A 12,259-nucleotide genomic window follows, 5' to 3' on the forward strand; every position below is an offset into this window, starting at 1 on the left:
GGGAGAGGTAGGGCAAAGCATGGGGTGTGGCACGGACTCCCTTGGCAGGGCCCTGTGAGAGGCTGGTCCGGAGGGTGCTGAACAGACCTGGAAGTTGGGCTAGGACTGCGAGCTCTGGGTATGGGAGGATCTCTGCGGGGGTCCCCATGTATGGGCCCTGCCTGGGTCACCCTTTGGGGCAGGCTGGTCAGCATGGCAAGAGCTGGCTGGGCCTAGGGGTCTGGTCTGATCTACTATACAGCTGCCTTGTCTTATATGATGCTCCTCTCTCTGACTCTCAGTTGCCCTGCAGTCCTCTGGGACCCTTTCAGCAGTGACACACCAGGATTCCAGGTGCCTTGCTGAATCATTAAGGTGGCTGGATGCTGAGATGTTGAGGGCGTCGGAGGGAGGGGCGGTCCAGGGGCCGGTGGGGAGGAGCAGATGCCCTTTCTTGCCCTTGTTCCCAGTTTAGATGTCACAGATGTGGAGGCACAGGAGGAGGTGAGTCGCCACCAGATGCAATTGGCTCTTCACTCCCAATCTGGCTGTGCTCAGGCCCCTGCCTCATCCCCACACCCCCAACCTAAAACTCAAGACACCTCTTCTCATGCTTCTTCTGAGTACTTCCACCTGGGGTATCCCCCAGGACCTGGAATCTGTCTTCATTGCCTCCAACCCCGGGAGACCGTCAATAGGGAAAGGGCCAGAAGGGCGGGGCAGTGGCTCCTCAGGAACTTATTGGGGTTATTTGGAGACTCCATGTCTTAAACCCAGCCCTTACCAAAGATAACCTCTCGGGACACAGCTTTCAGGGCCTTTGTTGCTTACTCTGCCCTGAGAAGGGGCGCCCTTGGTCCTCTTGTTGGAAAGGTAGAGCCAGCAGAACCTGACTTAGAAAAGTCTCTAGGGAGCTGAGGGGAGGCAGCATGGGTGGCAGTGCCTCAGCCTCCCCATCAGCACCAGGGCCCAGTCTTGGGGTCTCCATGTTCCCCTCACTCTCCTCACCTTTGTTGCTCCAGTCTCTTGAGAGGTGAGGGTGGAGGGATAGGGCTGTGGAGGCCAGAACTCAGGCTGAGATCCAGGGGTGGACATTGAACCTCTCCAGGTTTCCTTTTTTGCTTTATGCTCTTTGAAGAGGGCCTGGCCTATGTCTATGAAACCAAAAGGCTTTGGTCCTATCCCACAAAGAGAGGGCAGAGATTTGGGAAGTCCTAGGCGGTAGACATCCAGGGTTCCTGTGGCCCCAGCCATCTTGCTGCCTGAGGCCCAGGGGAGTGTGGGTCGGTGTGGACAAAGGCCCAGGGCATGGTCAGACAAACAACACACAGCTGCCCAGAACCTCTGAAGCACTGTTTATCCAGGCTCCATTGAGCCAAGTGGCCCAATGGCCTGCCTTCCAGTCCTTGGGGGCATAGGAACTGCAGTGCCCATGGCCGTAGACCCTGTGTGCGCCCCAACCAACCAGCTGCAGGGCCACAGATCCATGCCTGCCTAGCCCTCAGCCCATGGAGCTGAGGATGCGCTAGCTGCAGACTCCCTTCCATCCCATGCCTCCATGGGCTCCACCCATCTGGGCTAGCTCAGCATCAAGTTAAGTAGCTTCCTTGCAATCTCCCTTAAATAAACCTGCCCCCAGAGCAACCCACCCACCTTGCGCTCTGAACATATTCTATGGGCTTATGTCTTCTAGAGTGGAGGGGCTCTCTCCTCCTCCCCTCTGCTCCAGGGAAGACCTTCTCTCTGAAAAGACCAGGGGGAAAAGTTTTCCTCTCCACCCTGGAGAGATGAGGGGGAGGCCTGGCTTAGAGGAAACATCCAGGAACCCTTTCTGCCCCTCACTTTCCTTTCTTTTCCTTGCCCTTAAGAGGTTCACAGACTCTGGACCCAGAATCCTGATCCATGTAGATCACTTTGGTTTTGACAGCTAGCGCCAGGGCAGGGGACTGACTCCCTCTGCCCGCCTCTGCCCTTGGCCCCTTGTAGCTCTCCAGTGGCGTGAGCTGAGGAGATCCCAGTTCTCGACTCCTCTGTATTCCGGACCCCTGACACTTCCTCCTAGCATCCTCCACCCCTGGTGTCCTCAGGTCTTTCTGGCTCTGGGGACACATCGATAGAACCAGAGCACGGGAGCAGTGAGGCTGGGGTCTGAGCAAGCCTGTCCTGGCCCAATCAGTGTCTGGGCCCAGGCCAGGCCTTATACCCAGTATTGGCCATTTTTAAGGGCAGGGTTGGATGTCCGGCAGAATTGCAACAGTTCTGGGTCAGGATGGCCTCCTGGCAGGGGCCCCTGGCCAGGCATGGCTGTGAGTGGGATGGCCTGGCCGGGCTCAACCTTACGGAAGGTCTCCGTGTCGCCAGCCAGGCCGTTGTGGGGCTTGGCTGCTAGCACCTGGACATGGTGCTTGCCTGTCTTGTTGCGTTTGCGGAGGTAGAAGAGCAGAGGCAAGATGAGGGCCAGGAGCAGGAGCACCAGGCACACGGGGATTATGACACTGAACATGTTGGCCTCGAGGAAGCCCAGCAAGCTGCCTCTGGCCGTGGTGGGCATGGGGCTGGCGGCTGCAGGGCCTGGCTCACCCGTTGTGGGGCTGTTCTCTGGCCCCCCTGCCTCTGTCTGAGCAGCCTCAGGGAGGCTGAGCAGGGTCATGCTGTAGGACTGGGCTGCATTGTAAGGCTCGGTGGTGAAGTTTAGCGAGGCCACTGCAGGCGGGACACCTCTTGCCCACAGCTCCAGAGTGAGACTGTCACTGGCAGGACCAGGGGACCCGCCATCCGGTCTGCCTACCTCCAGCCCCAGACTTTCCTCTTCCAGATCCTGCTGAGTGAACTGCTCTACAGGCTCGCTGTCCCTGGGCTCTGTCTTGGCCCAGGACATACGGACCACACGGCCATGCCGGGGTCCCTCCAGGAGCTGGAAACGGGGCACGCTGTCCGTGCGGTTGGCCAACTCACCCGCATCCAGGATGGTGTTATCCAAGCGCAGGGTAGCACCCTGGGGCCATGGCCCACCAGCCCATACACGCAGCAGAGCCTTCACAGTGACATTCACTGTGGCTGAGGCATTGGCACCCCTGGCCAGTGCCAGGACATTGAAGTGGTCATGGGAGGAAGTGAAGTTGGTGAAAGCAAAGACTACCTTGCCCTGGTCTACCTGGAGCTGGCTAAAGGCTGTCGTTGGCTGCCCGTCCACCAGGAGATGCCCGTATCCGGGCCCCTGGATGAGGCGGTATGTGGCGTCTGGCTCCTCCTGGTCTGAAATGACCCGGAGTTGTTGCCGGCTCAGCGAGGAACACCCTAAGGCTTGAGGCACCTCAAGGGGTGCCTGCAGCTGCACCTCAATGGTGGATGGCAAGACGTCCACTGCCAGGGACATGGGCAGGGCTGGACTGGTGCCATCAGACACGCTCAGCAGGAAGATCCCTGCCACACTGCTCCCGTTGGCCACAAAAGCCAGCCGCCCAGCATCCACATCGGCCTGTGTGAAGTGGCTCACAGGCTCCACACTGGTCTCTGCCAGGCTCAGGAAGCCGTTGTGGGGTGCCCGTTGCACCCTGAACTCAATCTCCTCCGGAGCCGAGTCTGGGTCCACCACGCTCAGCTGGGCCCGGGAGACGGGGGCGCGGGATCCACGGGTGATCTGGAGTGGGATGGAGGCCTGCGGCTGAGGTGGCCGTTCATTCACGTCCCGCACCATGATGGCAAAGGCCTCTGAGGTCTGGGGTCCCCCCACGGAGGCCCCTGCCGGTCCCTGGAGATGGGCACGGAAGTGGAAGCCATCTGGCTGGGTGCCCCCACCACCGTGGGCATATACTAGCTGCTCTGCTGCCAGGTGGGACTGCAGGAAGTGGGGCTGCCCAGCATGCAGGGGCTCCTCAGACACCAGCAGCTGGCCCCGGGTGGGGAATTGCGTGATCTGGAACAGCACATCGTGCTCTGGGCGCTGGATTGACGGGAGGCTGGCCAGGAGATTGGAGGCGTCAAGGGCGGCTCTGGTGATCTTGGCCTGCTGGCCTTCGGGGACCCAGAGACCTGGGGGTGAAAAACAGGCTGAGAAGGTTCAGTCCACGGAGGGTATAACCATGGATGGACCCACAGACCGGGGCCCCCAAGCAAGGTTTGCCTCCTCCCTCAGGACAGGTACCCCAGGATGGGGCTCAGAGTTCTCAGGAGGAACAAGGGCCATGCCTCCCCTTTGACCTCAAAGCCTCTCTCTCTGTCCTCTCCTTGTAGCATCTTAGGTCCTGCGGTCTGACCCTGCCTATGTCTCCTCCTCTCTGGGCCTCCTCCAGTGTCCCCCTAGCATTGCCAGCTTGTCATGCTTCTCACCTTTGTTTGTCCAGAGGCGGCTGGGGCGCTGGGGACAGGCAGTCTCAAAAGACACAGTGACAGCCAGGGTGGCAGCCATATCGGGGGCAGGGGGTGAGGCCAGCCGCAGCTTCAAGGTGTCATGGGCCTCCCAGAAGGGCTCCGCAGGCATCCTGTGCTTGTAGAGAACATTCCTGGCATACACCTGTGGGAGAGAGAACTCAGTGTTGGGAAGATCTCTTCTCTGCGCCTCCTTCAGGGATAGTGACACTCTGTCTGCACTTCCTCCACAGAGGCCCTCCCTCTCTGCATCAAACCCTAACCCCACTGAAAACCCACCTCTACCACCTCCCTTCTGTTTCTTGGGCCGTAAGTCTCCCCTCAACCCCTCCAGTGATGGACTATTCCCATCATCATGCAGCCGTGTCATTCTTCTACCGTGAAGAAAAAACTCGACCATACTTTTCCCACAACCATTTGCCACCTGTCCCTGGCTGCCCTTAGCCCACAGCCCACCTCCCAGGCTTTGCTCCAGAGCTGGCCTCTGTGTTGTTAGACCCAGGGGTGAAGGGTCAGGTCTCAACTACCCTGCCCCCCATGAGCACCCCTTCCTTCACTGTACCCTTACTTCCAGGATGGCTGCTGTCCCATCCAGTTCTCCTACCTCAGCAGTTGCTCCTTCACAGACTCTTTTGGTCCCCTTGCTCCCAGCATCTATGACTCAGCCTCGGGAGTCTTTTCTGTCTACAGACAGGCCCACATGCTCTTGTCCAGTCCCCAGTGCCCACCGTGTGGACGACCCCCAAGTGCATCACCCGCCCTGACTGCTCTCTCTGGAACCCCAGGCTTCCGCATCCTTGGTGGCTCCTCGGGGGTGTCTAGTGGGCATCTCAAAGTGCCTTGCATGCAGAGTCCTGACCCTAACCCTCTCCATACGCCCTCACTATGGCAGACAGCTGCTCTGCCCTTCCCACGGCTCAGGTTGAACTCTGGGGTCATCCCTAACCTCCCTGCTCCTCCCAATCCCATCACCTTTGGCTTGGACCAGCGTAGTAGCCTCCAAACCGTGTTCCAGATTGGGCCCCTGCTCCTTTCCCCCTACAGTTTGTTCTAAACCAGTGGTGGTCAACCTGTCCCTACCGCCCACTAGTGGGCGTTCCAGCTTTCATGGTGGGTGGTAGCGGAGCAACCAAAATATAAATAAAAAGATAGATTTAACTATAGTAAGTTGTTTTATAAAGATTTATTCTGCCAAACTTAGCGAAAATCCGACATAAAGTACTAGGTAAGGATTATTATTATATGCTTTAACTTGCTGTAACTCTGCTTTATAAATTTTATAAAGTAAAGTTACTAACCTACTTTATAAATCACCATTACTGTGGAACCGGTGGGTGCTTAGAAAATTTTATTACTAACAAAGATACAAAAGTGGGCGGTAGGGATAAAAAGGTTGACTACCCCTGATCTAAACACAAAAGCCAGAGTGAGCCTTTACAGAGTAAGGCTCTGTCACTCAGATAGTGCAGTAGTCTGCCCTGTGACCACAGAGACCCTGTCGTGACCTCCACACCCCTTTCACCTCACTTCGACCTACTCCCCCTTGGCAACTGCAGCCCAGATAACCTGCTGCCCGCTCGGGCTGCCTGTGTGGTACACACCAGGCACAGTCTTTCTTTACATAAAGAAGTAAATATTTTTCCTCCTTTCTGATCCAAATGTGCTCTCCTGGCTTATCTTTTGTTTCCCCCTTTTAGGAGACACAGACTGTTTTCCTCCTCTCAACAAAGAGGACTTGGGCAACAATGAGACAGAAGCCAGTGCAGGGGGCTTCTAGGAGAGAGGGGGTGGGAGCGGGAGTGGGAGCGGGCCCTGTCAGAGGGCCGTGGCTGCTCAGCTGATAAGAGCAACACAGGCCTCTTAAAAAAGCAGGAAACTATGGTGTTTTTCTGCTTGTTTGTTTTGTTTTTTTTTTTTGGGTGAAATCTCCCAAAGGTTTGCATGTTGACCAGTAATTTAAAAATATTAAGTGCACTGTGCAGGTCAGTTTAAACACATCTGTCAGCCAGATGTGGCCTACAAGGACAGCCAGCTGTCACCTTTGGCCCAGGCTGAAGGGTGGGCAGGACAAAAATGAAGACCTCTTGGAGTTGGCAGGGGGAGGCTGGATGCCTGGGTTCAGGGGCACTTTTGGTGGGTGGAAGTGGTCTGGGAGGGTGGGCAAACCACCACAGACAGCTGGGGAGAGCCCTTGAGTGCTAGGAGCAAGCTCCTCTGGGGGAGGAAAATTTGGGTAACAGTCAGAAGGCACAAGCCTGGCTTTGCCTCTTACTAGCCATGTGCTCTGAATAAAGTTGCCTGACCTCTGTGAGCCTCTGTTTCCCAATCTGTAAAATGGGGACCCTTGTTCCCTGTCTCAGTATTGTTGGGGCAGTGGTGATGTCAGGCACCACCAGGTCCTGCCCAGCCCCCTTCCCCAAGGGCAGACAGGTCTCTGCCATGCAGCCTCTGCCCAGCATCCCTGCATGGCACTGCCAGCCCAACCCTGGTGGCTGGTCAACCTGGTTCTTCAGATTGTAGGGGGTGTGGTGGGGGGTGTGGGGAGAAGCACTGGAGAGTGGGGTCAGGGCTCTGAAGGCCTGGTCTGTTCCCTCCCATGTCCTGGGCATCTGATGACAAAGGCTCCTGGGGACTCTGAGTGCACAGCTGCTGCAGCCACCAGCCTGCTGAATATTTCATTATAGGGAGGGACAGGAAGGGGACGATAGCAGAAGCCAGGGCTCCAGGAGAACAGAAGACCCAAACCGAGGGGATATTGATGTGAGGGACCCATGAAACCTGACCCATCTCCATGGAAGCCCTCCTTTCCTGAGGCCTGGAAGCTCTCCACCTCTCTGCCTGTGGGAGAACAAGGCTGCCCTGGCACCTCCTGTGCACAGAAGGGGTGCCAAGTGACGGCTGCTGGCATCAACTGGTGCAGTTAGCTCTGAGCTCTGCGATCCCTTCGGCCTTGCGGTCTGAGAGTTCCCTCTGCTGTGCCCTGGGACAGCCAGTGATGGACAGATGGCGGCTTTGTTCCTCATCAGACCTGCTCAGCTGCCTTCTCTCTGCTCATGTGCTCCCAGGACCTGCTCTGCTTCTTGCTGGCCCCTGACCTGAGTCCCAGGTTCATACCTCTGGCTACAGGCCCAACAACTGCCTTCATCTCAAACTCTATCCCTCCAGCCAAGCATAGCCCCTCGCCAGCTGCTGGGATGTGGTGTCCTCTACCGGGTACACACTTTCTAGCCCCTGGGTTCCAAGTGCAGTTTCCTTCTGGAGGCCAACCCAGGGCCCGATGGCTGCTCTGAGCCCCTCTTGCCCTAACCTCCTGTGTTCTCTCGCATCATGGAACACTGAGCCCCATTGTTCCTGTGGGCTTAGTGGCTCCTGGGGGGCAAGGTGTGCACAGCCTGGAGTGCAGGAGGCCCGGGAGGTAAGCTACCAATAGTGCTGGAGCTGGTGCCTGTGTCTGCATGTGTGTCCATGGCAGAGTAGGCCACCTGAACTGTCACTGTAACAGAGTTGGGTGCTTACCTCGGCCTGGGTGAAGTTCACCAGGGCCTCCTCAGTGCTTCCCTCCTGGGTGTGGAGCAGCCAGCCAAGCTGGGGGCCCTGTACCACCTGGTAGAGGAGGTGGCGGGGGTCAGTGCCCATGCTGGAGCTGGCCTTCAGGCTCTCGCTACTGAGTGGCTCCATAGACCCTGTTAGAGGCAAAGGGGGCTTGTCAAGTTTAGATCAGGAGCCAGGGCAAGGCCTGTGGCTGATGAAGGGGTAGCCTGACCCTTGTGTGCCACCCACACTTGGCAGACCCACCTGGACAGACCGTCAGCATCTGGCTGCCCTCCAGGGACAGGAGCAGCTGTTTCTGGGCCATCACGTGGAAGAAGTGTCCGGGAGACGTGTGCTGGCCGTCGGAGAGGCTGAAGCGGAAGCCTCCATCTGGGGCTCCTGAGGGCAGATGTGGGGTTGAGCCTCGCTGCCCATGGTGGTACCCCCCTTGGTGCATCTCCACTTCTCAGCACCCACCTCTGTGCAAGAACAGCACAAGCCCGCTGTCCACCTGGGCCTGTGTGAAGCTGAGGACCTCAGTGTCCGGTGCCGACCGAAGTACCACCTGCCCGTTGCTGGGCTGCTCAATGGTGTAGACCAGGTCCTTGGGCTCCGAGTCGCTGTCCGAGCCCCTAAGGGCTGTCATCAGGATGGGCACAGTGGTCCCCTCCCACACCTGGGGACACAGGCTGGTGAAGGTTCTGCCCCCACCGGGGTCCATTCTGGCCTTCCTTGCAAAAGGGCCCCAGATCACTCACCTTTCCCTGTGACCTGTGGGCCCCATGCCTGGACTCCTATATGCCCTCACCCTGACTGCCCCTCAAGAACAGCCCCTGTCTCCTCCCGTAGGAAGCTCCTAGCTCTCACTGGCTTTCCACCCCCGAGAAGCCCCAGGCCTGACTGATAGCACTGCCTAACCCATTGTCTCACTGTCATGGCAGGGGCCTCCCTCAGACCCTCTGCGGTGAGTTCGGGCAGGGGCTAGGTGCCCTGTGGGAACAGTGGTTTTGTCTCCCTAGGACACTTAGCAGTGGGCTCCCCTGCCAGGTGAGTGAGGGGGACGGGGGCAGAGAGAGCCAGCTCCATCTTGGGGCATGGAAACAGCTCTGGGATGAGGGCAGTAACAAGCCCCAGTGGTTGTGGGAAGGGAGCCTGGATGCCTGCTGTCCTTTCCCATGCTCAGAAAGGAGAACCCCTCTTGGCCCGCCCACCTGCCTGCAGGGCAGTATTCCATTCCCAGAGAACTGTTACATATCCTGCTGAGCTAGCAACTTGTGGGTAGTAATAGGAAGGGGCTCCCACACCTGGAACACGGAGCCCTCTGGGATGCCTGGACTCCCCCCAGCCCTAGGCTGATGACCCCTGCTCAGCTCCCAGAGGAGGGCCACCCCGTATGGAGGCTCTGGGCACCAACACAGTGGACAGCACCACCTGGTGGCTGAGCCCCCACATAGCATCACTTGCCTGTGGTTCCTAAGCAGCCCTTGGCTTACACTCCACCTTTTGCTGGTCTCTCTACCACAAGCACATCCTACACCACAAAAATGCCCAGTGCTCAAGTCACAGACAGCCTGTCAGCCCTCTACGGCTTCTGCTGACCTGGAGTCCAACCCCTAGAGGTCAGCATTCAAGGCCTTGCCCATTTGCTGCCTCTCTGGGTGGCCTTGGTCAAACCACACCCTTTCTGTTCCACCAGGATCTACTTTTGAGACCGTGGAGATGTTCTGTCACCCATCTGGGCCTTGACTTCTATCTCTGATGAATGGGAGCACCACTATTATGCTCCATGTATGGGGCAAGGGCTTGGGGAGCCAAGCTGTGAGCTTTGCTTGCTTAATGGCTCCCCACCTGGAGTCTACCCTTAAGGACTTGGAAGAACATTTTGGCCCTGGGCAGTTGGCTCAGTGGTAGAGTTTCAGACACAGCGTGTGGAAGTCCTGAGTTCGATTCCTGGTCAGGGCACACAGGAGAAGCAACCATCTGCTTCTCCCCCCCCTCCCCCCTCCACCACTCTCTATCTCTCTATCTCACTTCCTCCTCTGCAGCCATGGCTTGAATGGTTTGAGCAAGTTAGCTCCAGATGCTGAGTATGGTTCCATGGTCTCGCCTCAGGTGCTAAATAGCTTGGTGGTTGAGTAACAGAGCAGCAGCTCCAGATGGGCAGAGCATTGTTGGGTAGGGGGCTTGCAGGTAGATCCTGGTTGGGGTGCATGTAGGAGTCTGTCTCTGCTTCCCCTGCTCTCAATAATAATAACAAAAAGAACTTTCTTCAGGAGTGCTGGCCCTAAGCCATAGAGACACCCTTCTATGGTCAAGGGGGAGTCCAGGAAAGAGCAGGGCTTAACATGGCTGTCCATGAGGCCGCCTGCTGCACTTACATTTTCAGGGCAATAGCTCTTCTTTCTTCCTGACTACCTTGTGAGGCGTGTGGCAGCGTCTCCGTATTAAGGAGGGATAAATCAAGGCTCAGGGATGGGGAAGTGGTGGGTTGGGCCTCTCTCTGGGAGGGGAGATGGGAGGCAGTCCCAGCATGCTCACCTGCAGGCCCGTGTTTGTGGTGAGGACAGGGGTTTGGTTGTTGACAGGCAGGATGGTGATGGTGAAGGCCATAGGGTTGCTCTGGCGGTCTACATCTGAGGCGTTTGCCATGAGGGTGAAGCTATCCGTCCGGGTCTCGCTCCCATCATGAATGTAGTGGATCCGCTGCTGCTCTACCTGCAGGCCAGCCCAGGGCTGGAGGTCAGGCCAGCACCCTTCATGTGCCCATGGGTGGGGGAGGAGACTGAGTCCCTTAGAGCTCCAGTTTCTGCAAGTGGGGACAATCCTTCCTCCCCAAGGGAAGGAGTGAAGGAGATGGGGACCGTCATTTCTGTCTGCCCAGGGGAGAAGGCATGAGCTAAGGCACTGGAAGTGGATGTGCTCCTTAAAGGTGGGCTCCATGTCTCCTCCCCATACACATCCTGGGACTGGTCATCCCTAGGACTCCCCCACTCTGCCCCCAGAACTGGGCTGTACCCCCAGGGCCTCCCTGACAGCATACCTCTTTCCAGGAGAAGGTACCCAGGGTCATGTTTCGCTGGTCTTCCTCTCTCCGCAGGGCTCCATGCCGGGGTGGCTCTAGCACCTGCAGGTCGAGGCCTGGCAGCGTGGGGAAATAGGGCCCAGTGATGCGGAGCAGCGGGGGGGCCAGGGTGAGGGTGCCCCCCTCAGGGACGCTGAAGTTCTGTGCCTCCAGTGGGATGGTGGTGGGCAGCACCTCCAGCTCCATGCGGACGTCCTCAAGGAGAGCCCCCAGGCTTGAGGCCACATCCAGGGAGAAGGCATCCGTCCAGACCTCAGGGTGGGAGTGCAGGTACAGGACCCTGCCTGCATCCACTGCTTCTTGAGAGAAGCTCTGCACAGGGTCCAGGCTGGGTGACTCGGCCTCAGTGGTAGCATGAGACAACATCACCAGGTAGCCAGCACTTGGGGGTGTCCTCACCGAGAACACGATATCTGTGGGCGGTACTGCCTCCTGGGCTACCTGTTTAAAATAAGGTAACAGGGACTCACCAGGGGCACACAGGGTGGCTGCCATGGCCTTTGAGACACTCACAGTCACATATCCTCAGATTCAGGGACACAGACATATAATCACACCAAACACTGACATGTGAACTGAGACACATGGTCATCACACACAACACATGCACACACGCACACACACACAGGCTGCCTCGCCCCCACTATTGTCACTTCTCACCACCAGAGAGCACCCCATCCTTCCAGAGGCACAGACTCTAATAAGATGCCACAGGCTCTGTGGAGCTGGCACACCTGGCCCAGACCAAGGGCTGCTGCGTGCTCCCTCACCTTATCATCTACCCCCAAAATCCTGATCCTGTGCCTCTGCCTGGACTGTTTTCTCTGTTTGTAATACAGTTCTCTCCCCCCATTTTCTGCTACTGAACCCCCAGACTCTTCAAAACCTGGCTCAAATGCAGCCTCCTCCAGGGCAAAGACAGCCTGATGCCAGACGTGGTCAGTCACAGTCGACAGTCATAAGCACAAGGGGCTGAGACACTGGTCCAGAGAGGGCAAGAGACTGGCCTGAGGTCACACAGCAAATCGGTGGACTTGCTGGAAGGCCTTTGGTTGCTCTGTGAGGTTCCTGGGAGGGGAGGTCAGCAGCCCTCGCCAGACCACGAGTCCTGGTCTGAGAACGTGGGAGGCTGGGGTTGGGAGTGGGGAGGCAGCTAAGCCTGACTCTAAGGCCTGTGGTCCTCAAAGTTTGTGCCCATGAAAACCCTCCAAAGAACTTATTGTTACTAGAATATAGATTCTCAGGTTCAACTTCAGACACTTCGGGGCCTGGATGGGGTCCAGGAGTCTGCATAATCAA

At 57.5% G+C, this 12,259-nt stretch overlaps 1 protein-coding gene across 1 annotated transcript in view; it reads right to left on the minus strand.

The window, feature by feature from the left end:
• Window positions 1-1,319: 1,319 nt before the first annotated feature.
• CSPG4 (chondroitin sulfate proteoglycan 4) overlaps window positions 1,320-12,259 on the minus strand; it is a 38,106-nt gene continuing 27,166 nt past the window's right edge. The window contains exons 4-10 of the mRNA XM_066278274.1: window positions 10,919-11,401; window positions 10,417-10,593; window positions 8,356-8,554; window positions 8,143-8,277; window positions 7,864-8,030; window positions 4,309-4,492; window positions 1,320-4,011 (exon numbers count right to left, since the gene is read on the minus strand). Coding sequence (XP_066134371.1) covers window positions 2,177-4,011; window positions 4,309-4,492; window positions 7,864-8,030; window positions 8,143-8,277; window positions 8,356-8,554; window positions 10,417-10,593; window positions 10,919-11,401 — 3,180 coding nt within the window. The 3' untranslated portion in view covers window positions 1,320-2,176. The remainder of the gene's footprint in view (window positions 4,012-4,308; window positions 4,493-7,863; window positions 8,031-8,142; window positions 8,278-8,355; window positions 8,555-10,416; window positions 10,594-10,918; window positions 11,402-12,259) is intronic.

The sequence above is a fragment of the Saccopteryx bilineata genome, chromosome 4, assembly GCF_036850765.1.
Source record: "Saccopteryx bilineata isolate mSacBil1 chromosome 4, mSacBil1_pri_phased_curated, whole genome shotgun sequence".
Taxonomy (NCBI): Eukaryota; Metazoa; Chordata; class Mammalia; order Chiroptera; family Emballonuridae; genus Saccopteryx; species Saccopteryx bilineata.